Raw genomic sequence first — 25563 nt, 5'->3', positions numbered from 1 at the left:
TTAAGAGACTGCAAGGTTTGTTACAGCTGCAATAAATTTGTGCCAGGGACAGCCTTAAGAAGGTATCAGAAAGATGATGGTTTTCATTCAGAAAAGAGGTGAGTCTGCAGAGGAGATCAGTCTCAGTTGCCTGTACAGAAATGGCTGTTGAATTTCTTTTTGGAGATACTGCATAAAAGAGACATTGCTGAAATATTCTGTAACTTCTGTAACATCGTTTTGTAACAGTATTCTGCAGATTATGCAAATTCAAAATTCAGTATTTGATTTTTCCTGAATGCCTAATGTTTAATCCCACTTTTCACACTGGGTTATTTATTAACACTCGGTAAACAAAGCATTATATATTTATGCATATCGTTCAGATTGGAACCTTACTTTTTTCCAAAATGGAAAACCATCTATTACTTTGTATTTTATTATTGATACCTGCCTTTGCATCATCAGACTTTTTGGTAACACGTGTCAGAAACGTCAAGGTAAGTAATCAACCATGTATGGGGCTCCCATTCTTCGTAGATTAACTTCCTGCCATTTATCAACATTTATCAGAGAGTTCATACAGTGCTGCCACCAGGAGCTTTGTGTTCTCTGTTAGTGAACACAAGATCAAACTTGGGACTCAGACTAGTTTACCTCTAATCAGCCTCAGTTTTGTATCAGCTCTGAAGAAGCTCTCCTATCTCTCTTTTTAAAAGCCTCATTTTCGTCTATTTTCCCTGTCATCACCACATAACGGTAAAATGTTTTAGTGGTCATATATTTAAATGTGTAAAACAATCGGTGCTGCCAGCGAACTGACTTTAGCACCTGTAAAACAATGCAAAATATCAGTGAAAAGATGCCTCCAAGAAGCAGAAAACAGAGATGTAACATGGCATCCAGATACATATTTCCACTATCCAAGTGACATGGTAGGATTTTTCTCGAAAGATTTGCATGTTAGCATAACATGAAATACATCTCTGTCCCTTAAAGGGACCATTCTGGTTTTTGCCAGATCTCTAAGCAACACAGTGCTTCCTGATGTTCTGCCTGATTTTCTTCAGTTAAGTTGCCAGCCACTACTACTCACCCGAATAAATTATTTTCCTCTCTCTCAGTAGTTAGGCCAAATCTCTTTAGAGACCATTGTAGGTTAGTGGGTAGAACAGGACAAAGCAATTTACAGTCAATTTCTGTTGATTAGGTTGTGGTCTTGCCAAGATTTTTTCTTTGAAAATCAGGATAATAACATATCTAACTTTTAAAAATCAGCTTGAGATTTATTGCTGCAAGTTGGAGATGCCATGGATTCTTATTATTTAACCATTATGTAGTCCAGACATAATGTAGCTTTTTCCTCCTGATTACCATACTACCTGTTGTTCTCTGTATGTCTTGCAGTGCTAAAGCCTTTCTAAATGGAAAATGACAAAAGCTCTGTGTAATGCTCCATCTGTACATGCAGAACACTACAGAAATGTCAGTTGATTCTCCCAGTTTTGTTATACACTTTATACAAAAGTAATTTGATTGAAATGGAGGAGATTGCTATGTAATGTGAAGGTCTCAGTCCCCATCCCTGTCTTAGCTCCTTTGGGCAAGTAGTGTGCCAGTGAGGAGTGATGAAGCATGGCTGCAAGTCTGTCTGGCTGATGACCTTCAAGCTGTCAAAGCTGCTTTAAAGCCATAGTCAGGTAAACACAGTTGGCAGACCCAACTCTGCTGAAAATTGAACAAAATTCTGTATCAAAGATCCCTAAGTGCACCTTGTTCCTATGCATGCAGCTACTAAGGGTGGGAAAGTTTTTCCTAGATTAAAAACTACCCCTAGAACTACATATTCAAAGCATTCGAAACACCAGTAGCGATGATACAGCCTTCCTTTTATAGCCCTCTCATTTTGGCAGCAGCGAGAATCCTACATAGCTCATGAGGAAGTTTAGTTTTCATAGCTTAGCTGCATTATGGTATCTTCTCTGTGATTTCCAATTAGCATCACTTGGGATGATGAAATCTTTAATGTTGCTGTAGATTTGGAAATAATTTTCATGCCGTATTTTTCCTATGTAGTACTTAGGGATACATGCAAATACCTTGTTCAGTGTTGTGAATTCCCGGAGGTCACTTCAAATTAACTGTACAGTCTTTGCTGCATCTTTTAGTCATGCTGTGTTTTAGTTTCCCAAGCTTTAAAATATCAGGGCTTCTTTCAGCAAGTACTGTAATGGGAGTCCTCTTTTGCCTCCCTATTTTCTTGGGAGTTCAAATTTCTTTTTTTCCTCTGCTCTTCCTCTCCAATTTCTATAGATTTTTTGGTCCTGTGTTCTTTGCTGTTGCCACAGCAAAACAGTATTGAACAAAAGCAGAATTTGTTACTGCTATACACCTGAAAAAAAAATTCTAATAATTGGTGCAACTGGGAAATATGTGGAAATACTATAGAAAGATTTTATCACATAACTGTGATTACACAAAGTAGAGGGTATTAAAATCTCAGTTTGGTCTAGAATTGCATAACATTTTTTAATGGGACACTATCCCTTTCTGCCCACACAGCTTAAAATGACCTTGATGTTAGTGAGGTCTCTAGCTACATCCAAGTGAATCATTAAGAATGGGGAAAAAAAAAAAAAAAAAAATCACAGAATTAGAGAGTTGCCTAATCCACTCCCCTGTGCAAATCAGGGTCAGCTAGAGCACGTAGTTCAGGACGGTGTCTAGCTGGGTTTGAGTATCTCCATTGAAGATCACCCCAAGTACAAAGCGACTAATACCTTTCACTGAGACATTTTTCTGTATTTTCTTTTTCAGTGAGAATGGCAGATTACCCCCCAAAATATTTACAGAATGCAAACAGAACTCTTTCAAAACTACTGTAGAACCCATAATTCTGATAAAGAATGTGCACAACAGCAGTTCTGTAAAAATTAAATTCAGGTTAAATATCTTTTAATTCAGGAGGTAGTAGTCAGAATTGCAGAATTTTTTTGTAGCTTTTTGTATTCTTAAATTGCTTGGTAATTCCACTTTAAGGAAAAGTTTGTACTAAACAAACTGACTTTCAGTGATTTCTAGCTTTTCATTTCCCAGGGTCCATACCTCAGTTCGTGTTTTGTAAGGGGAAATGATTAGCCATAATGACAGTATAGGTATAGAAAAGATAATTTCGGTTTTGAAAAGGAAGGATTTGAATTGGTCCGTACTCTACATAGCCATTAAAAAAGCCCACAGAGGTTTATGAAACAGGACAGACATACACACAGAAATCACCTGTATGGCAATAACAGTTTGAAAGATGAACCTAGAGAAACGTACACAGACTTTTTGGCCAGGCTCTTACAGAAGTTGAAAAGCCTTCCCCCAAAAAACCTTGCATTACCATAGATTTAATACAGTGTCTTGAAAAAAACTCCAAAATAAACAAAAAATAACCCTCTGTGTCTCAGTTCCCAATCTGTAAAACTCCTAACTGTGAAAGGTAACAAAAGCCTTAAATGTATCTGAGATGTGTATTTGACTTGATACTTTACTGTGTCTTTACCCCCTCTATTTGGTGGAGCAGGTAAACATGCTTGCACAAAATGTGATCCATGAGGCTCTTAGAGCCAAAAGAGATAAGGTGTTTGCAGCTGAGCTTACGGGAATTGAGTTACACAAGCTGTTACTTTAACATGATTCAGTAAGTATGTTTGAAGCCTGCTCTCTCTTTCAGAAGAGAGTATATGGTATTTTTGTAGGGCTTCTGATATTTACACCTACTCTGGGAACAAATATGCCAAAAAAAAGTTCGAACAGCTTTTTTTTTTCCCCCTCCATGCAGCCTTTCATAGTGACTGCCTCTCCTCTCTGTAAGCCTGCTGAATTACTGTCTTACCTATTCACATTAGAATGAGAGGCTGTTGGGGTGAAACAGGAAAAAATTTAGGAGTAAGTCTGAAAGAATGTAGGGGTGAGTGTGCCTGATAGTTTGGATGTGTGTGTGTGAGTGAAAAAAAAAGTGCAAACTCTTTTTTTTATGCTTTGATACAACCCCCTTTTTTCTTCCAAAGGCAAATTAAGTTGAAAATACAAAATATATACCCCACAGGACCTCAAACCAGAAATTCCCATGAAAAAGATATAAACCTCAGGACAAGATACTCTGTTTTTACTTTGATGTCATCACACAGTCAAACTACACTTGAGGAAGCCATATTAAGCAGATTTTAGCATGTTCTTTAGTCTCAACAACATGTAAATATAAATGGCACTGAGCATTCAAGCCTCTTTTCCTCTCACTCTCCCCTCATCTCTCAGGTGGTCCATTATTGTTTTTCAGCTGAAAGAAGATAACTTATTGTGTCACTTGAGCAAAATATAAAATCAGCAACATTCAAAGTTTAACTTATCTTTCAAACCCATGGTATTTAAGGTGCACTAACATCAAATGAAAACCAAAAGATTCACCAAAACTGGGATTGCTATAAGCAAAATAATGATACTTGCCTCAGATGCCTTACTTGCTCTTCCCTCAAATTTAGTTCAGTTTACTAATGAGGACCTTTCTCAAGCCTTCCTTCTCCTGGACAACTTCTTTTGACTTGGAAGCAGAAGACAACTACATAGGTGCTAAGTGATTTATTTCTAAATGCAGCTTTCCTACCTTAGTTGTGATTTTTTCCCTGTTTTTCTCTTTACAGAAGCGAAATGCTGATAATGACTTGGTGAGTAAAGTTTGATTTTGTCTGGGCTACTGAGAGAGATTTATAGTGACAACAATATTCTTGCTGTGTTTGCAACAACTTTCCGTGAGTCCGGTTGGAGCAAATCGATATTTCTGAGTGTGTGTGACAAGAGTAGTAGCCCAGAGTTGCTTGTTTTAGGCAGTAGGGCTAACTAGACAGTTCCTTTCCAAGCTCTGATGGAAACTCCTGGACAAGGAAAGGGAATGAACAAATTATTTTTAACCTTGTATTTGAATAAATAGCAAAGTTGTTTGAAGTCACCTCTGTATCTCTAACAGACATCCATTCTATGTTGGTTTTATTTGTACTTTTATTTTATGTCGTAGTTATTTCTAAGGAAGCCAAGAGACCTCATCTCTGAGGCTGATTCTACTTGACACCTGGACTCCACTTCAGCAATGCTTAAATGCTTTGACTGCTTGCAGACCTTCTTAATCAACCAGTCAGAAATCAGGCTCACCATAAAAACCCCAAGGTTCTTTCCAGTGCTGGTTTTGCTGCAAGGAGCAGACCTTGTTGTTGCGGAGTTCCCAAGGAGTCATATCTGTTGTTACTTATGCTTTCATACAGTCTCCAGCAACCTTACACCTGAGCATTTAGAGAAAATAAATATTGCCCTACCCATTTCCTTGTTTAAAGAAGAATGAATTTGTGAGGAAATTGCGAATAACATAAAATGGAATTGTGGAGCCATCTGGAATTGTTTAGGTCTATTTTTAAACAAGATGACTACTTATATCCCTGCTCTAGGAGTCATCCATTCAACTGATAATTACAGTCACTAATACAGTGAGGCAGCAGTAAGTCGATGTGCTCTTTGACTAACCAAAAACAAAAGTCACAGTCTCAGTAGAGAAAAAAAGACGATTCTTGTAATTGCAGTATCTTTGCTGTGGTGGTAGTATTTTGTTAAAGAGGCTATAGTTATAACTCGTGGAATAGCACCATGAGGGCAGTCTGATCGATATCCAAGGAAACACAGCTGTACTCCAGTTCTTATGATTAGGTCTTTCCTGTTTTGCTTTGGAGTGATAGAATGCCCTGCCATGATTTCTTTTTAAAAATGCGATTGTGGCTGATTAACAGAGACATCAGTGTAACAGCTAGCTCTTTTTTTTTTTCCTTTTTCATTTTTCAATCTACAGGTTGTCAATGGGATAGAAATCTATAGCATGAAAATTGATAGTAAAATAACTTCCCGATTTGCCCACAATGTCATCACCAGTCGAGCTGTCAATCGTGGAAATGTGCACAAAGAAGTCTTCTTTGATGTTGAACTCCCTAAGACAGCCTTCATTACCAACTTCAGCATGTGTGTAATCTTTACAATATTGTTAGAGAAGACTAAAAATCTGTGCAAATGCAACTGGAAGAAACTGAACCCAAATGTTCATTTTTACTTTGCCATTTGATGGATTTCTAAATGCCTCCTGGGTAATTTTCTGGTATTATTAACTTAATGTGCAAGATACTTGGAGAAAGGCAAACATTGGTACATCTATAGAAAAGATGACTAATCTTCAATTATTTCGATTCATCATCATGGACCTTAGGGAATGGGGGATCTTCTCTGGAGACCCATTCACCTTTTCAGAAATACCACTTACTTACCCTGGTGTTATCAAACCAGAAAAGTTCCATCACTTTATTTCCCTGATGGCGTTATAGCCTAATTTCTCTCTTCATTTAAAAATCATATTTGAATGAAAGGCAGGAAATAGCCTTATTCCTTTACATTTGTACCCTTAGTTGCAATAATATGCAATTCTCACACCATTATGAGGTTTAATTCAGTTTAAACACGTCCATCTCTGCTAGTCACACTATGCCTGTTTTATTTTCAGTGAAAAGAAACGGTAGCTTTTAGGGCACGACTACTCTTAATACATGCTAGAACTTTTATTATAGGATGAGATGAATCCCCTGAGAGAAATGCCTCTTTAATAGTGTAAGGAGTCTAAGGATGACATATTCATCTGTAGACAGCTATATTTGGACAGATAAGTCTCATCCAGAGAGTCTTTTTGCCATTAGATGAGATGAGATTGTCAAGCTGCTGAAGTGCAGGAATATGGCAGATGTAAGTAGTATTGCTATCAGCCCATTTTTGATCTAATTATTTTCAAGGTAAAGTTTGGTTTAGATTCTGTTAAGATACTGAGCACAGAGCTCTTCATTCCAGCTAAATTCACTGAGAGACTAGCTTCAGCAGAAGTGCTTAAAGCTTGGCAATATCAGATTCCTGAAAGTGCTGTTTAGCAAACCAATCAATAAACAGAGAATTGCCTATAGTAACTTTTCATGCATCGCTGCAAGCCATTCAGCTAAACCAGGACTTTTTCATCTGCAGGACAATTGATGGTGTCACTTATCCTGGAATTATAAAGGAAAAAGAAGTTGCAAAAAAGCAATACGAGAAGGCTGTTTCAAAGGGACAGACTGCTGGTCTTGTCAAGTAAGAATTATGTCTTGTGTGGCTTCCACAATATCATCCTATAGCAAATTGTGAGATTGGAAATACCTTGTTCTGGCATATTTCTGAAGTTTGCTTTTTACAGGACCAAAGAACAATCATTAAGTTAGAGTTATTGTACTGTAAATTATAAAAAGGAAATACAACTTCTGACTACAAAAGCAGTATCTGCAATTATGGAAAGACTGTTTCTGCTTACTGACTTTGTATGACCTGTTCCTGGGATTAAGCTCACTGGGAAACTTGAATAAATTCTACACTGTTTAAATGTGATCTTGGCAACAGATCAAAATTCCCGTCTTTGTTTTTCTCCTCTTTGAAAATCATACTCCACCAACCCAAACAATAAATATTGTGAAAGAGCATAAAAATATTCTTTTTCTTACCCACTTAAATACAGAGCTTCAGGAAGAAAAACAGAAAAATTCACTGTCTCAGTCAACATTGAAGCAGCCAGTAAAGTCACTTTTGAACTCACGTATGAGGAACTGCTGAAGCGACAGTTTGGAAAATATGAGATGTTCATCAAAGTAAAACCGAAGCAGCTTGTCAAAGATTTTGAGGTAAATGGTGAACTGTATCAAACTGGATACTGTAACTTAAGAGATGATGAAATTCTGTACATCTGTTGAAAGTGGAGTACCATGGTCATTCCCACTGGTTCACAGGTGAGCTAAAGGCCCCTGATAATACTTCTAATGAATCATGTGGGTAGTCCAGTATGTGCTACTGCAGGTTTTCATTTGTAAGCCTGACAAATCGGCTCAGCTACTGAACCTCCAAAAGAAATGGTATCTGGAAACCCGAAAAAGCCATTACAACGCCTTGGGGTAAAATAGAAGACTAATAGCTTTTATAAATGCCTTTATAGCATAAACTACACCTTTCTCACACCACCATGAAACTACATCATCTTAAATTACAATGATACATATATTGCATTCTAGAATACTGCAGCTTTTGTGTGCCAAAACTTGTCTTTGATCACTCCTATCTGCCTTGCTAAAACCCAGCTCTAAGGCAAAATTTTTCTCCTTTGTATGCCCAGAAAATGTTGTGTAAAAATCATTACAAAACTCATATCTATAAGAGTTTATGCAGCATTATGTTAAACACACTATGATAGAAGGTGTACTGCAATATAGGTCGAAGTTGGGCACAACTCACAGGTAATGGCTGGGTTATATTTTTGAAGGACTTGAGTATTTATTGACATTTTACAAAATTCCAGTACCTAGCTTTCAAACAAGTTATGTTTCTGTTAAAGTTTTCTTGTTTCTAGCTTTGTTTTTAACTTCTATGTATAAAAAGGCCTGTTTGGCTGATGGTGTGTCCACAGAAGTGTGGATTTGGACTGCCATTATGAACTACAAAATTTCTTTTGCTTTTACATCTGTAGTTGCCTGCTGATCCTCCTGTAAATGGCTAAGTTGATGTATTGTGGGATAATCAATGACAATGAATTTTCAATTAATATTTCAGATTGAAGTAAATATCTTTGAGCCCCAGGGTATCACTGAGCTGGAAGCAGAAGGAACATTCATCACCAATGATCTACAAAGTATCATTAAAAAAACTTTCTCAGAGAAAAAGGTACAATGACTACTGCGTTCTATAATTTATTTATTATGATTATAATTCTGAAATAATAATGTCAGTGCAAAAGCGCTGTAGTGGCTAGCAATGGAAGGTAGAGGAAAAAAATAGAGAAAATACAGTAAAGGCTTGTGTATGCAAATGAGCTCTGAATTCCAAGCCAGCAAGCTGAAGGCCATCTCCGTGCAGTTCAGAAGCTACGTAGCTGCTACCATGGTACTGTACCCAAACTAGTAGGCCTTGTCCAACAGCAGTAGTTGGAAACCTGGATACTGATAGGACTATTTCTTACAGAAGAACTGAGTCAATAGCAAGTAGTTTTCTCATGTGTGGAGGTGGTAGAATTCCTAAGACATAGACTGCCCAACAGCCTTATCAAAGGTGTCATTAGAGTGGAGGGCTGAACCAAGGAAGGAGGGGAAGTAAATATATGAAGAAAGCTTTAAATAGCAGTCTTCACACAGTCAGTTATCCATCAAGAAATACATAAATACGTACGGATACAAACTAATACCTAACCTCAAAACAGGTTATTCTCATGTCTGTGAATATAAATATACTAGTTTCATAAAAATGCAAACTTCTTTGAGTTCTGTGGAAAATTTTCAGCTATTAAGGTTCAAATCTAATAAAGGCTTTTCTTTTCAGGGGCATATCTCTTTCAAGCCAACTCTTGATCAGCAGCGAACCTGTGCAAATTGCTCACAGTCTGTCTTGGATGGGGATTTTACTGTAAGATATGATGTGAGGAGAACAACTCCAGATAATTTGCAGGTAAATCTTACCACTGGAAATTTTGAACTGTTGAACAGCTTAGGTTGCATAGTAAAGGTCAGGGAGCAGCAAGGGCCAGCTGTTCCCTAAAGGACAAGGAGCTGAGTGTGACAACACAGCTGACAGCACAGGGGCTTCACCAGCCAAGAGCCCACTCCCCACAGTACCTGAGCAAGGCAGACCCAGGGATGGTGGTAAAATCCAGCTGAGAGTCCAGGTCATCAGGCAAGTTTGTGGTAATGAGGCAGCCTGAGGTCAAGGCGGGAAGTCAGTCTGCAGAGTGGGATCCAGATCAGTGGAGGCCATGGACAGGAACAGGTATGGCTGTGACCCAGCTGGAGACAGATATTCTTACAGTGTAGCTCAGGCAGGGACTAAAGGCCCAGGCTCCCGCTTAAAATAAAGCTCTTGCCCCATGGATGCAGGTGAGACTAGTCAGGGCCATTAAAGCCTATTAGTCCACTCAGGGGCTAGACACTAAATGAAAGTTATTTCTTCTTTATCTATTTTATCTTTATAATATACAAAAGTCTTTTTTTTTTTTTCCGTTTTATTTTTCAGATTGTCAATGGCTACTTTGTACACTTCTTTGCACCAGCAAATCTTCCAAAGTTGCCCAAGAATGTTATTTTTGTAATAGATATTAGTGGCTCAATGTCTGGAAGAGAAATAGAACAGGTAGGCTATTACATTACTATAAAGTCCCGATGGAAGAGCCTCTGTTGTGATGGAAGGGAAATGATGGCTTATAGTGCATATGCATTGCTTAAGCTATACCAAGTGGTTTTATGCTGCGACCTCCCTAATGCTCAGTACTGTAAGTACTAGTTTGAAGCATTAATGTAGAACAAAATTCTATACATTTAGGCTATTTTTACTTTTAAATGTTATTAGTTCAAAACTTTCAATATCAACATTTCCAGAGAGCTCTCTCATGTGTACTGGAAAGTTCCAAAATTAAAATGTGCATACAGTATTATGTGCATTACCTATGTTGTTCATTCTGTCACCTCTGGGAAGTGGCAGCTTTTTTCATAGTTAGGACTCTTCAAGCTAACGCTCAGAATTTTTGGGTTTTGGTGTTGCATCAAAATATCCACTCTTGCTTGCGTATGAGCTTCTCTACCAACCTATAGCTACCACTTTCCCATCACTTTCAATTTTCCATGCCAGCTTACCTCAGTGTAAGCAACAATCCATGACATGAGACCTGATTTTCCTGTCAGCTACAAAGATTTACCAGATGTAATTGCAACTGGCTGACTTCACTAGAGTTACTCTGAAATAGACACAGGGATTGGCAAGGACAGAACAAGCTCAGAATTTTTGCACGACATACTGTGCAAAAGTTAAAAATACCCAAATGCTGAGAGAGCAATCACATAAAATCTGTAAGCACCTGTTTCATTAAATGTTGAACCATACATTTAAATATCTTTATCTTACAGACAAGAGAAGCACTTCTAAAAATCTTAGATGACATTAGAGAAGATGACTTCTTCAATTTCATACTGTTTGGTAGTGAAGTACACACCTGGAAAGAAACATTAATCAAGGCCACTCCTGAGAATTTGGATGAAGCAAGGAAGTTTGTTCGGGGCATTGACACTGAAGGCAGTAAGTACTTTACTGGGCTTGCCACTAGGTCGTTGTGTAAGTTAATTTATTAATTCAGTCTGAGAACACAATGCTACACCTTTTTTTTTTTATTTTATTACTGATGAGACACTCCTAAAGTTGAAATTTACTCAGAACATGGCATCTGTTTTTCCTTAGGTTTCCAAAGTCCAGGTACTTTTCTATCTAAACATACCCCTGCTTGCAAACCAAAATCGTTCATTTTCATACTGTAATGAGATCTCACCAGATTCCCCTGAGAAATGGGCCTTTATTTTGACTGTGCCGAAACCAAATATCTATGTCTACCTTGCAGTGACAAATTTACATGGTGGTATAATGAGGGGAATTGATATGCTGAATGCTGCTCGTGAAGGAAACCTTGTGCCCAAGAGAAGTGCTTCTATAATTATCATGTTAACAGATGGCCAACCAAATGTAGGTAAGTTTGTGTTGGGTGGAATAATAAAGAGAGTGAATTAACTAACAAAAAAATGCTCAGTTAAAATTGGCCTCCAACTTTGGCTTCTGGATGTTTTAATGATTTAAATGCTACTATACCAGCATCATACCACTAAAACAAGTTTTTGATAATGCCTCCTTAGAAATCCAAACATGACTAGCCACATTTCATTTTGTGATAATTTTATCTATTTATGAAGAAAACTCAAACTTTTTCTGGTTTGATGCAGGCATATCAGATACTCAGGCCATTCAGGCGCATGTAAAAAAAGCCATTGAAGGAAAATATCCCTTATACAATCTTGGTTTTGGCTATGGTGTTGACTACAACTTCTTGGAGAAGATGGCGCTGGAGAATAAAGGATTGGCCCGTCGGATTTATCCTGACTCTGATGCAGCTTTACAGCTTCAGGTACAGTAATCACCGCTTAAGTTAGATGAGAGATACATTAATTCAGACAACTATACAGCCATTCTTATTCTGAAGTAATCAAAATCCCAAAGTGTAATCTGGTACTGAGGTACTCAAGAGTCTGCTGTAATCAGAGTATTAGTTGCATTTCATTTTCCCCGCCCCTTATATAAGCAGAAAGTGGAAGGACAATAAAAGGGAGATACTGTGGGCTATGGAAGAGGTTTCAAAACTTGGCATAGGGTGACACAAGTCATGGTTCTGAAGGACACTTTGGTGTGCAGCAAAATTGCTGCAGTCATTATATCTGCAATACCTCACAGATCATGTATTTAATGTCCTGTCAAGGGAAGAGAATGACAGAGCATAAAGGCTTTAGATATTCTGTCTTTAGGAACTTACTGCAAGCAGGTGTATTGTACCATACTTCTGAAGCATACTTCTGAAGTCGTATAAGGCATGAGAACGGGTATAGGCAGTAGAGAGTTGACCTTTTTTACTTCTCACATTCCAATAGCAGCCATTCGAAAAATTCACCAAAGAATACTGGATTTCATTGCAAGCTCTGCCAAAATCAAATACCTAGTCTCCATTGGCTTATGTTGTCATTTCAGTCTCTGCAGGGAATAGATCTAGAAACTTACTTTTATCAAAAGCGGGGAAGCTTGGGATCCCTCTGGATTGACATTGATGGAACTCATCATCCACAGCATGTTGTTCTCAGATATTTTTCCTCTCTCTTAGTGACACTAAAGAGTTTGTATGTCCTTTCTCATTTCCATTATTTGTAGATTTTTAGGCCTGAGATTTAACTGAGTATTTAAATTTCTTCTAAAATACACTTTTAGTTTTCATTGCTGAAATAGGATGTTTCTGGGTACAGATCTACCTATGAATTAAAGAAACAATGATAGTTAAATGTTTTCCTTTTTTTTTTTTTAAATCCTGTAGGGGTTTTATGATGAGGTGTCAAATCCCATGCTCACGGATGTGGAGTTAAACTACCCAGAAAATGAAATATTGGACCTAACTAAAAACAGTTTTAAGCATTTCTATGATGGGTCTGAGATTGTGGTGGCTGGGCGTTTTATAGACAGCAACCAAAACAGTTTGACTGTAGATGTGAGAGGTGAAGGCGTAAGTATGGATTTCTTTGACTTAAGTAAGGTATTTCCTTGCTACGCAAAATGTCTGAATGTTCAAAGCTGGCAATACTTAAAATATTTATTGGTATTTCTTTACCTCAGTGACAGGATGTGTTACTGCATGTGTGAGAAACTAAATGCGCCAAAGTCATTGCTTTTAAAACTGCAAGTCACTTGCCTAACTCAGTCAGGTATACCAGGATCAATCTGGAACAACTTTGTGCAGTGTGACTGGATTAGCTTTGCTAACAGATTTTTTCTTTTAGTTTAGTCTCTAAATACCCTTCCAGGGCTCTTTCAGGAGCCAAATGTTCAGTGTTCACAGACACTGGTCTTCATCGGGTGAAGAAAACTGTTGGATAAGCCAGCTGAATATTTGACATGCCTTACTTTTAAAATAGAAGTCTACTTCTAATACAAACTAAGCGATCTATTTACCTCTCCAGATCTGGATTCTGTAAAAATATTTGCCCCTGATATTCAAGAAACGCAACACAAACGTATTATAGATCATGTTATCATAAATCCTGTGAACTGCATATATGCCCCATACACTGTAGTGTGTTAAATATATTATGAGATTAGGTATATTTAAAATACAAACAATGTATTGTTAGTGTTAGCCAGCATATCTGCTTCAATATGTTCCTATATGAAGTCAGCATCATAATCAAAGTTCTTTAAATCCCGAGTAGCCAAATTCTAATAAACAAAAATGCCATGTGAATTTGGAAACTGCATTATGTCCTATAGTTTACACTACTAACCTTCACAGAAGCAATGGAACAAAGATCCTGATACAACACTGACAACTGCCTGGGCAAGTGCTGTGTAGGACCAGACTGTTTTTCAATTTAATAAGATTTTCAGATGTGAAGGTCTTGATTTTTGGAGGTTCTGGAAATCCCTGGCTATTTATGATACAGAGAAGTTTCCTTATTCTTAACAGGCTAATGATGCCCTGTCATATACTACACAACAAGATGCAGAGCAAACAGCTAAAGCTTTCCAAGAACAAGAATACATATTTGGAGATTACATTGAAAGGCTCTGGGCTTATCTCACCATTGAACAACTCCTGGAAAAACGGTAATTATGTCTGGAATAACATCTTAGCTATGAACTTGTTAAGCCATCTGACTGGTGCAACTTCTTGGATGTGAAGCTGAAATTCACATCACACTGAGATGACAATGCGAAAGCATAAAAAACAGTAAGGAAAATCCCCCAACCTATTCTCCTGTGCAACCTCAGTATTCCTGTTTCAGGTTGCAAATTAAACAATTTTAAATTATTGCAAATATAAAGCACAGTTTTGCCTTTTTCTTGGATAGCCAGTGGAATCAGAAGTGCTCTTAGACTGTAACAAATATTCCTTATTGATAATTTAGCTGTAGAGAAATGACTTCACTTTAAAGAAAAATATTTAATGCAGAATTCAGTGAGTAATTTAGCAATCATTGATGCTAGGAGTCTCTACCTGTATTCAGTATTGCAGCTACAGGAGAAGAAAAGGAGAATCTTACAGCTGAAGCCCTGGATCTCTCACTAAAATACAAGTTTGTAACGCCACTGACATCCATGGTAGTAACAAAGCCAGAAGACTATGACAATCAAGAGGGGATTGCTGATAAACCCATTGAAGGTATAGACATTTTCACAATTTTACTTTATTTGAGAAGCCAAGTGTTCCTTTGATATTCCCCTAAAGAAAGGCAAAATTACTTTTCATTGTAAATCTCATATCCATCAAACCATCCTTCATTACTAAATCATACAGGCAAAATACTGTAAATTTAAAATAAGTGTATTTTAAGCTAGATGTATAAAATATTACATCAAAAAAATGAAAATCAAGAAGCATTTCTCATCTAATAATCCAGCTATGTTCAGTTTAGTTCACATCACTTTCTCCTTTGTTTTTCTACATACTTCAGCTTAGGAGTAGATGTAGTAACATCTTTCTACATGAAAGGGGAAAATTTGCATGAGATCTTCCTCATGCAGGATATATCATGTTGTAAAAAGATGGAGATTATATCTGTAAAACACAGTATTCATATATGTTGCAAAAGAGAAGCAATTATATTGAAAGTGCGCAATCTGTTCTCAACTCCTCTGATATTCTGGCTAATTATTAACTCCTTGCTCAGTAAAACACTGCTTTCATACAGTTCAGCCTCTTTGTTTAACCTATGGGAAACAAAATGACTCTATTCCTCTTTAGCAAAGTAAGGCAAATGCTATCCGCTCAGTGCACCCCAAAGCCACCCGACCCTCATCTATATGTGTTGTTCAAGCCATCCTCATCTCTCCCTCATTCAACAGGTCTGACAAATATCTTGTGAGGCTTTTCAATCTCTTCTATTAGCATCCATTCTTTTTTCCCCAAACTTTTGCTCAGTGCCCCTATAAGTTCCTCCCAGGCTCTGTGTGGGCTCTTTGCTGACTTCTAGGTGAAAAACTTTCTCATCTCCTGAATTTGGCATGGTAACTTAGGGCATTTTAGCATAACAGAGATGCTTACTGGAGGTTAGTGGGTTTTTCTTTCAACTGGAGTAAGTCCTGAAATCAATTAATTGCCAAGTGTCCTTCAATTCTGCATAATTCTTCAGGCATTCTGCTGATAAAGCTTTTGCATTATTTTTCATAACTATCGTAGTGGGATACTGACATAAAAACACTTCATGTTTAACATTCAAGTCACTGTACAGCATAACAACTTTAAAGTTTACAGCTGGACTCCATAAGATGGAAAAACTTACCCAAACATCTGACAGAAGTGGCATCCACTCAGAGTGATCTTCAGCTCTTTGCTTTCCCTTTCCAGGTACTTGTAGTACAAAGACCCTTTTCTGAACCTCTTTCCAAGTAAATCCTCTTTATATATAGAAAGTATAGAGCAGTAATAGGAGAAAATACTCAAAATACTGCTGCTGTATAAGAAAAGAAAATAGTTTTTACAAACCCTAGAGTCTAGATTCACAAATAGGATTACTGAATCATCGAGTCAGGATTAATAGAATGATGTAAATGCCTTGAAAACTGCAAAAGAGTAAAACCAATAAGGAACGTTTTGCAATGTGGAAATGGCATAACAATAAAACAATTACTAATGGTGCTCTTGTCATATGCATAATTAATTGCAGTTTTGCTGCCCTACATAACAGCTTTTTACTTTAAGCGTGTTTCTGTTTGATCTACAAATATTGAGTTGTATCATTGGGAAGAAATGGAGTTGTAAAATACTGAAGATACCTGGTTGAATTGTCGAACAGTTTTAATTTTTTTTTTGTAGAATATGTTTTAACAGGGTCAGAATCCTTCCTGGTTAATCATACAACTGAAACTGTAAATTTCTCTTTTTCTTCCTTTTACTTCGTGCCTGCCTGTGGTAACAGCTGAAGGTATGTACGTTTCTTATTAAATGTACTTAATATTTTTAACTGTTAGAGATGGATTTCCTCCATCACTTGATCTAGGATGCAATATTTTCATAAAAATCTTGGTGAATACATCAAAACTGTGCTATAAATAGATTAAAAACTTTTCAACTGGAAAAGTTTGTAAATACTTTTTTCAGTTTGGTTCCTCCTGTCTCTGATAATTGCAGCATCCCACCATCACAAAATTCAGGCCCAGTACAACTAAGTTGCTTTCCAGGGCTTTCCAGGGCTAGCACTGTTGAATCCCGGATACCTGTGTGTAGCAGTCTCTCATACAGAGATGTCTTCATTGATGCAGTGATTGCTATTTCTTCAGCACAAAGCCCTGTCTTCAGCCATCCCTCCATAGCTTCAGATGTAGAAAGAGTAGAAAACTAGAAAAATGTGGAAGCAGGTGGGTAAATCTTACTGACTTCCCAGTAGTACAGTTTAGAACAAGATGGCACAGAGGAATCAGAGAAGACCAGGTTGTCCCAGCCCCTTACAGAGCAAACCCCATGCTTTTGGAGAAGTAACATTTTTGCTGAAAAGTAGGCTGTGCGTTCTGCCTGTTCATGACATTTGTTTTGTTGCAGTGCTAAACAAACAGTTTTGACTAAGCTTTTCTTTTTAAATATTTAGAAATTTATACATAATTACAAGATTTTGGAGTTGGTTTTGGTGGAAGGAAGGAAGTGGGAGAGATTGTTTTTTATTCTTTCTAGCCTCTAAAATAGCATTTTGTTTCATTCACAGCGCAGGATGTCACAGCTGTTACGCTGGGTAAGTCATTAGTTTAAATTTTTGAATGAAGCAGCATCTGTCAAATGAAATTCATTCAGACAACTGAAATTACCAGAGAGATAGAAATTGCCTTTTCTGGGTTTACAAATACCAATACCGTTTTAACAAATACTACCAAATTCTGCTCACTGCTAAAATGTTGCTCACTGCTAAAAACACACTTAAAGGTCGAACAATACCAGATGAAAAAGTTTCAGCTAAATAGCTTTTAAAGAGTAAATGCCAGTTCATCAAACCACCGTTTTTTCCTGAAAAATTTACATCTCCTTTGGAATTATATAAAGCAAGGGACTATGATGTCAGCACCTCTGGCTAAATTAGTATGTTCAGTTACTTATACAAAAAGAAACTCTTTTATTCAAGAGAGAGAGACAGCAACTGACCCTTCAGATTGTTGTTTGGGCAATCCTGGAAATGGGAGAGTTAGATACAAGTTTTTGCTCTGGAGATTAGGCTCAGTCTCTCTCTCTCAATCTCTCTCTCTGTCTCTGTCTAGTTTTCTCAAGTCTTCATTGAAAAGACTTAAATTCATTCTGGAAAAAAAACAAATGTCAAAACCTCAAAAGCTTTCAATGGATGGTGTTGCATTTCCTCGCTGATTGATAGACAGCTTAATCCTTAAATCTGAGACATTTGTGTCCTACAGATACATTACTTGGGCCTTGTGGAAACCCTCAAAGCAATTTAGACTACAGGTGAAATCTGTCTCTATCCTGAAGCTTTGCTTGATTCAAAAGGGGTGCAAACTGTCATTGCATAGACTATGTGCTTTAAAAACTAGGATGGAATTAGCAATTTACCTAGCATATTAACTTCCTGACATCTTACATGTACTGTGCAGATAGCGTAAATATTTGATGTGAGTTTTTCTAATTTCTTTTTTTTCTTGACTCTCTGCAGCTCCACAACTCTCTTACCTGTATACGGCACACCCCACATGGTATACTAGTGGTGAGTAGTTTGAGTAATGTCTGCTTAGAAGGAGAACAGAAGAGGGTATTTAAGACTAAATTGCACAATTCTTGTAAGTCTTTTAGATAATTCCCTTCCACAAAAGCAGCCATTTTTTAGTTCCAAGGGGCTAGTATTTTAATTTACTTGAAACATCTCTAAGTGTTTTTTAAAGATCAAGTCACTGAGATGACAAGTCATTTTCTTAGTCCTCCCCATTGCTAGGCTTTGTGTTGGTATCTGCCTATTCTCTATTCAGATGAACTTTCTGCCCTCAGTAATATTTTCATAGCCCTCAGAGATAAGCACTTAGAGGTGGCCATCGTGAACCTAGGATCCATGTGCCATATTCTGCAGTGCTCAAGAGACACAGGATATATTTCATGTATCTGGGAAAGATGAAGGGAAAAAGGACATAGTTCGCTTTGGGGAGATGGTAGCAGCTTCCTTGGGACCCCACCGCTCCTTTGGAGGATGGGCTGGACTAAACTGGGCACACAGCTTGTGCAGGGACCAGCTCCTGCTGGGCCCCAGCATCAGCCCTTCCATTGCCACAGTGTTAAATGTTCATGCGGAACTTTGAACCTGTGTATCACTATACAGATACCAGTGATTTGCCTTTACAGTTGATGGAGATCCACACTTCATTATATCAGTGCCACAAAAAGAAGATGCCATTTGTTTCAATATCAATGAAAACCCGGGTGCTGTATTAAATTTAATAAATGACCCAGTTACAGGTGAGTTTTTATTTTTTTTTTAAATACAGTAAATCAGGATACTTATAACAAAATGTCTTATGTTTAAAGGCTGTTTCTCTCTTTTATACCATGTAATCTTTTTTCCCAGCAAAGTTAGTAGGAGTTCCTGTAGCTGTGATAGGGTACCATTACCATGACTGTGTTTTCAGTTCTTGGACCAAAATCAACTTTTAAACTTTGTTTGAAAACGACTGTGAGAGTTGGGAGACATAATTTGTCTCAATAAGTAGTAGCACAAGTAATAAAATAATCCTTAGGTTGCCATTTCATGGAATAACTGGTACAGAGAGACCGATGTCACACAGACTCTTTGTGCTCTAGGAAATATTAAACTTTTCTCAATAAAGTCGTTGTTGTCTTTGTGGAAATCCACAGAACAGCCCCCAGAGCTTTATTCTACTTTGGCACAAACATGCACAAGTAATTCTGATCTATTTTTCAACTTGTATTTGTTTCCTCGAGTTGTTAAATTTCCATGACACTCCTTGACATCAGTTGATCAGGTCCTATCTATAAAACAATACTTGATGTTTCCTCTTTATATTAGGCATCACAGTCAATGGAGAACTCATTGGTGATAAGAGAGCAAATAGTGATGCAAAGATCCAAAACACGTATTTTGGAAAACTTGGCATTGCGAGTAAGCACCTGGATTTAAAACTGACAGTAACTCCTGAGAAGATCACAATTCAGAATGGCAATGAAAAAACAGGTTTCACCTGGCTTGACTCAGTCACCTTGCAACAAGAAGGGTAAGGCTTACAGAAAGAATATCAGGCTCCTGTGTTACTTTCTACACTTTTTTTAGTGTTGATCAACAGTATACGTTTAAGATTTGTTGTCTGAATATACAAAAGAAACTGATTGAAGTCCTGCTGGGCATTGCTCTTGACTTTGTTGTGTAACTGCTGAATGTACTCGTAAATTCCTCTGCTTGGAATAAGTAAGTGAAGATTTTTCCCTGATTTTCTATTACTATGACTAAGGTAAAACTAGATTTCGTATTGTGCTTAATGCAACAGTGTCTTGCAAATACTTAAAGAGTAGCTTTAGACATAGAGTGTAATCTTTCAAACAAAGACATAATAATGTGCTCTAAACAATCTCCGTTTTAAGAAGTGGAAATTGTGATATTTATAGAATAGGTACATTCTGCCCTGTCAGCAGGTATATTTTCCTGAGATTTATCTATTACAGAATCATTTACACCTGTGCAAAAGGAAGTTTAGAAAAGGAATGGGCAGCATCTCCTCCTCATTTACATTTTCATTATGGCACAAAATTACTACCTTCTCAAAGCATGGCACCACAACAGAAAGAGTACCGGAGCAAAACTGTTATTCATACAGCATGATTATTTTTTTTATTATGATAGCCACATTGATGATATCACTAACACAATCAGAAGCAAATCTTCTTTATCCTAGCACTAACCTAGAGAGTTCAGGAGTTGTCTTTTCTGAAAAAAAAAAAAAAAAAAGGAAAGGGTGTCAGGTAGCTGCCAGGCAAGGAAGTGATGGTTTTGTCAGTAACATTTTTATTACTGAGCATGAAGTGCTGTATCTATATATCACTAACCTATCTGTGATTAATTGCTCTGTTATAGGACGAGTTTTGGTAGAAACATCTTGCTGAAAAGTTTAAGGGCTAGGTAGCCTTTTACAGTGTAATTTAGTAGGAGTCCTGGACTGTCTGTGAACACACACAGATTCACATGACTAAACTAGGCAACAAAACCTCTATTTGAAAAAACACTGAGCAATAAAGTCAGGTTTGTTTGTTGGACATGTTTCTTCTTCTCAAGTTTCTTATTGCTGTTAACTCTGGGAAGCATAATGTTCTAAGTCAGGTTTTTCTTTTTTCCGCAGTTTAACTTTGATAATTAACAAAAATAAAAATCTGGTGCTCTCAATGGGCAGCGGTGTCTCATTTGTTATTGTTTTGCACCAAGTATGGAAGAAACATCCTCTCCACCAAGATTTCCTAGGACTGTATACATTGGAAAGTGAGAAACTGTCTGAACAGACCCATGGATTATTAGGTATGACTTCATTTAGTGTTTTCATGCTTGTCTTCCCTTATGAGGGTACATAATTTGTAGACTCAATCTTGTACTTAGCCTTTCTAAACTGAGATAGCGGAGGAAACTGAGATGATATTGATTGGCTGTATTAAGATTTCTGACAAAATATTCTAGGCTCAGACTTTATGCATTATCTTTTCATAAATTCCTCTGCTGCTGCTGAAATCACTAGCATCCATTGTCCTCACTGGTGTCTTTAATCCTCTTTATCTTGTTAAATCCCACCTACGGATTTTTTTTTTTTTTTTTTTTTACTACACTATCCCTCCAGTCTCTTGGGTGGTTTGATCTCTCCTTTCATCTTATCACCTTTCTCCCAAGTACAAGCACTCTGAGAAAATACATGTGTTTGCTTGATCAAAATGTGCCAAATCTCAATTAGCGCATCCTTGTAAGAAAAGTTGTTAAGGTATGTCTTGGTTTACTAGCATATATTAAAATCACAGAATGCCTTGTATCGTCTAAGATTTTCCTCATGTTAGCTGACATTCTTTATTCTAGTAGAAGGCGAAGTTGGTAATTCAGGGATCCAAATTTTGAGCTCATTGAATCCTGTTTTCTGCCAGTGTAGTGGATTTGGTGGTGTGCATTCTCTGTTGGAAAATACACAGATAGCAGCCATTTTCCCTTGCCTGCCAATTTTCACTTACAAAATCAGGAAAGGGCAGCAAACATTAGTTTTGGGTCAGAAAGTTTACTCATTGTGGAAAATAATGAACTGCGAACTTACTCTTCTCAGTCTTGGTATGCACTTTGAGGCCTGAGGAGAGTGAGCCAAGGTATCAGTGGTAGTACACGTTAGGTCCATGTGTCATAGGAAATGCTCTAACAAAACAGAAAAAGAGCGGAGTAAGGATGGAATGTTATTTATGCTTTCCTGCTCCAGTGTCCTCAAGCTGAAGGACTTCTCCACACAGAAGTTATTCTGCCGTGGTATGAATTGCAAGTAGCAAGAAAATTGCAAAAGCCCATGTGACATGTGGGTACACCATGTTACAGTTCACTGACTTACACATCTCATCACTGTTTTCATCATCTTTGACTTTGCCTCTGTACTTCACTAAGTAACCTAAAATCCCTGCTCATTATAGCACTCAAAGCACCAGCAGCATCCTGCACCAGCCCAGACAGGGCAAAAATGTGTGAAACCTAATCTGGGCAGGAGTGCAAAATTCCTTAGATGTCAGCCTTGTTCTGAGCATAATCACATCCAAAAATTTCAGAGATCAATACGTGCATTATTTGATTAAAGAAAAGCTAAAGGCTTGGAGAATATGTAATAAATACAACTGAATAGACAGGACACAAAGTGAGGATATCTTGAAAAGGCTAATTTTACTGTGCACTCAGAAGTTGGAACTTACATCCAGATGACACGCATAGAATTCTGGTTTATAAAAAGAAAATAATACCATAGGCATACGTTCAAACTTATGTGAAACTTGGTGTTTGCTTATCCATTCAAAACCCTGAGGGGACATGGAAAACAGCATGGGAATGTAGAAATTCTGGCATTTGTTTGGTTTGTTTCTGTTCTAATGTGTGCAACATGCGTAAAATGGTAATTTTGGCTTCTATTTTTAGGACAGTTTTTCCACCCCATTGACTTCACCATACTTGAAATTCATCCTGGGTCTGATCCCAAGAAGCCAGATGCCACAATGATTGTTAAAAACCATGAACTGACAGTAACGAGGTAAAAAATAATTAAGTCCTTAGCAAAGGTTACCTTGTCAAAGTGCAGTTTCTGCTTCGATACTCCCATGACTGTATTTTCCCTTTCAGGGGCTGGCAGAAGGATTACAGAAGCGATCCTAAGCACGGTGTTGATGTTCCTTGCTGGTTCGTTCATAACAATGGAGTTGGGCTGATAGATGGTGTTCATACGGACTATATTGTTTCCAGTCTGTTTTAAACAACTACAACTTCCTCCAAATTAATGGGTTTACAGAGTATTTGTCTGAAAGAACAGTACTTTTCAATGTTTAAGTAGTATTAAAAATACATAAGCTTACCATGTTTGGCCATGCCAAGATATGACGGATTCTCACAGAGAGTTTTACTGCTTTGATCAAATCTTAAGTGCTAAACAGCTGTTCTGCTTGTGTGCACAGATATCACTCATCCCCTGAAATATCCTTACTTTACTGAAGTAATTTACTAGTTTTAAAATTCTGACTTAAAATGTTACTTTGTAAAACATAACAGAAACATTCTATCCGATTTTAAATCAATAACGGAGTGTCAGGAGTGATTTAAATAAAAGCATCAGTACTTAATGCCTTGTTCTGTTATTCCAACAGCTATCAATGTTTTTGTTCCGGTTTCAAAGGCCCAGGATGCCAGATGCATTTTGAAATTCAACACAAGAGGACAGCTGACAGCCCAGCACATCTTTCAGGGTAATTCAGTAGTACTTAAAACCATCTGAGCACTTGACTGTAGAGCGCTGAGGGCTGGTGCACGCTGTCACTCAAGATGACTGTTAGCAGCCAGGACTTCTGTATTTTAGTATTTCAATTTGAACCTAACCTTTGAATGCCCAGATCTTTATAAATTAATGAAATACCACAGTTCCAAATAGCACTCAGACTTAAGTAATAGTAGCTGTCTTTTGGACAGTATCTTTTTTGTCTAAGTCCCTTTAGTAAAATGCCATTACTGTCTTCCAGTAAAATTCCTCTGTCTGTTCCCATAACAGAATTTATGTACATATTTCAGGGCAAGAAATGTCCCATTTAGTTATATATTCATTTTGTACTGGAAGAAATAGTATGCTATTAGTTCTAAAGCAAAAATTAAGCAGATTTCTTATTTACTTCGAGTGTTCTTTTAATCAAATCAGCCATAGCAAGGCAATTGTGGTCTCATATGGCAAAGTAGAAAACTTCCCTACTATTATATGACAAGGAGAGAAGATCAGTGTGTGGGAAACTAGAATGCAAACACACATGAGGAAAGAGGAGTGTTGTGGGAAAAACAGAGGTGACAGAAGATGTGATGGGTTAAATTGAAAGAACAAAGGTAGAGGTGAACAAAAATGCAACAGAAAAATGAAAGAGGAAAAAAAAGGAGGAAAAATATACTTACTGTTAAATTTATGTGAGAGACAGACCTTCTCCAGGATAAATGCAGAAGTCTTGTAGAAGAAGAAAAAAAAAAATAATCAATTCTTGCAGGGGTGGGGTGGGGGGTATGGGTGTCACAGTGGCTAGATATCTCTGCCTGCTAAATTCAGGCAAAAACAATGAAAGAAAACAGTAGTTTCTACAGAAGGTAGTAAGTTACTGAAAAATGAGGAAGGCAGGGAGAGAAACAGGAAGGAGTGAGAGAAAAACCAGAAAATTGAAACTAGGAAAGTTAAGTTTACATGGTTCTGAATTTTTACTCTAAGATAATGAATTAGATAGAATAAAATAAAGCAATGATCCATTTTGGATCCTGAGACAGGAGCTGTGGGACTGCCCATCAGGGCTGGTCCCGTACTCACTTGCTCCGTTAAAACAAAAAACCATAGCAGTGGGCAGCAGATTTTGACCTCCCCAGGTGGCAAAGTTGAGGCACAAGGCAATACTGGGCACAGCCTGGGCCAGAGCTGTCCTGTCAAATTTATGGGGATGAGGCAAGTCTCCGGAGGTGGCAGGAGTCTTGTCGGCTGTGACTGAATTGTCAGCCAGAAGTTGACCGTGGAGGCTCTGGTCTTCTTTTGCGTGGTTTCTGTGGCAGCCTGAGAAACTTCCACTTAGACTGGTGGAGATACTAAAAAGGGAGTTTTTCTCTGTAGTTCTTCCAAGATTCCTGCAACATAGGAGATAACTGCAAAGGTAGCTAAAGGTAACATTAAGGGGAGAGAGAAGTGGCAGACAGATGCTTACAGTTAGGTAAAAATTTTACTCCTACTGCTGACTGGTACAACGTTGGTTAAAAGAGAAGAGTGCGAGATATACTGTGTATTCTGCATGGGAATTAGAAATTATAAAATGCAAAATATTCATTACTGTGTCTGCCTTCAGATTTTTGAGCAGGGGAAGGGAGTGTAGGAGATCAGAAACCCATCAGAACTCACTTCGGGGCTGAGAAAGGACAGGAGGGGAGTGACTAAACAACAAATAAAGGCACAATTCAAGTGGAAAAGGGTGAAATGGAACATACTTACAGAATGGAAAGCACATGTGCACAGGGGAAGAAGCTCTGCGGAAAGGATTTGGGAGTCGCAGTAGCCAGGCACACCAGCGACATAGGGCTGCTGCAGAAAAGACGGGCGTCCCTGTGGGTACAGCTGGCAAGCACCTCTTTTCAGACCCGAGAGGCTCCATCAGCCGGGGTGGCCGCGGGTGCAGTCCCCTGTGCA

General features: G+C 37.8%; 1 protein-coding gene across 2 annotated transcripts; it reads left to right on the top strand.

Annotated features, from left to right (window-relative positions):
* The first annotated feature begins 389 nt into the window (after positions 1-389).
* Positions 390-23143, top strand: LOC104254893 (inter-alpha-trypsin inhibitor heavy chain H3). Of its 2 annotated transcripts, XM_059822996.1 has the most exons (22): positions 390-479; positions 4665-4688; positions 5855-6021; positions 7060-7164; positions 7583-7745; positions 8665-8775; positions 9427-9552; positions 10114-10230; positions 11001-11169; positions 11486-11611; positions 11862-12043; positions 12995-13180; positions 14138-14277; positions 14679-14833; positions 16590-16595; positions 17370-17396; positions 18318-18368; positions 18995-19108; positions 19677-19881; positions 20998-21170; positions 22797-22908; positions 22998-23143. In XM_059822996.1, exons 1-22 carry the CDS (start codon positions 390-392, stop codon positions 23125-23127), a joined length of 2679 nt encoding a protein of 892 aa, XP_059678979.1. In that variant the 3' UTR covers positions 23128-23143. The 2 variants fall into 2 exon arrangements, with proteins under 2 accessions (XP_059678979.1, XP_059678980.1); XM_059822997.1 differs by lacking the exons at positions 16590-16595; positions 17370-17396 and adding an exon at positions 16951-16989 and having other exon boundaries at positions 18324-18368.
* The last annotated feature ends 2420 nt before the right edge of the window (positions 23144-25563 follow it).

Source organism: Gavia stellata, chromosome 12 (assembly GCF_030936135.1).
Source record: "Gavia stellata isolate bGavSte3 chromosome 12, bGavSte3.hap2, whole genome shotgun sequence".
NCBI classification, from domain to species: Eukaryota; Metazoa; Chordata; class Aves; order Gaviiformes; family Gaviidae; genus Gavia; species Gavia stellata.
The sequence above is the reverse complement of the archived record's forward strand: the minus strand, read 5'-3'. Positions and strand labels throughout refer to the sequence as shown.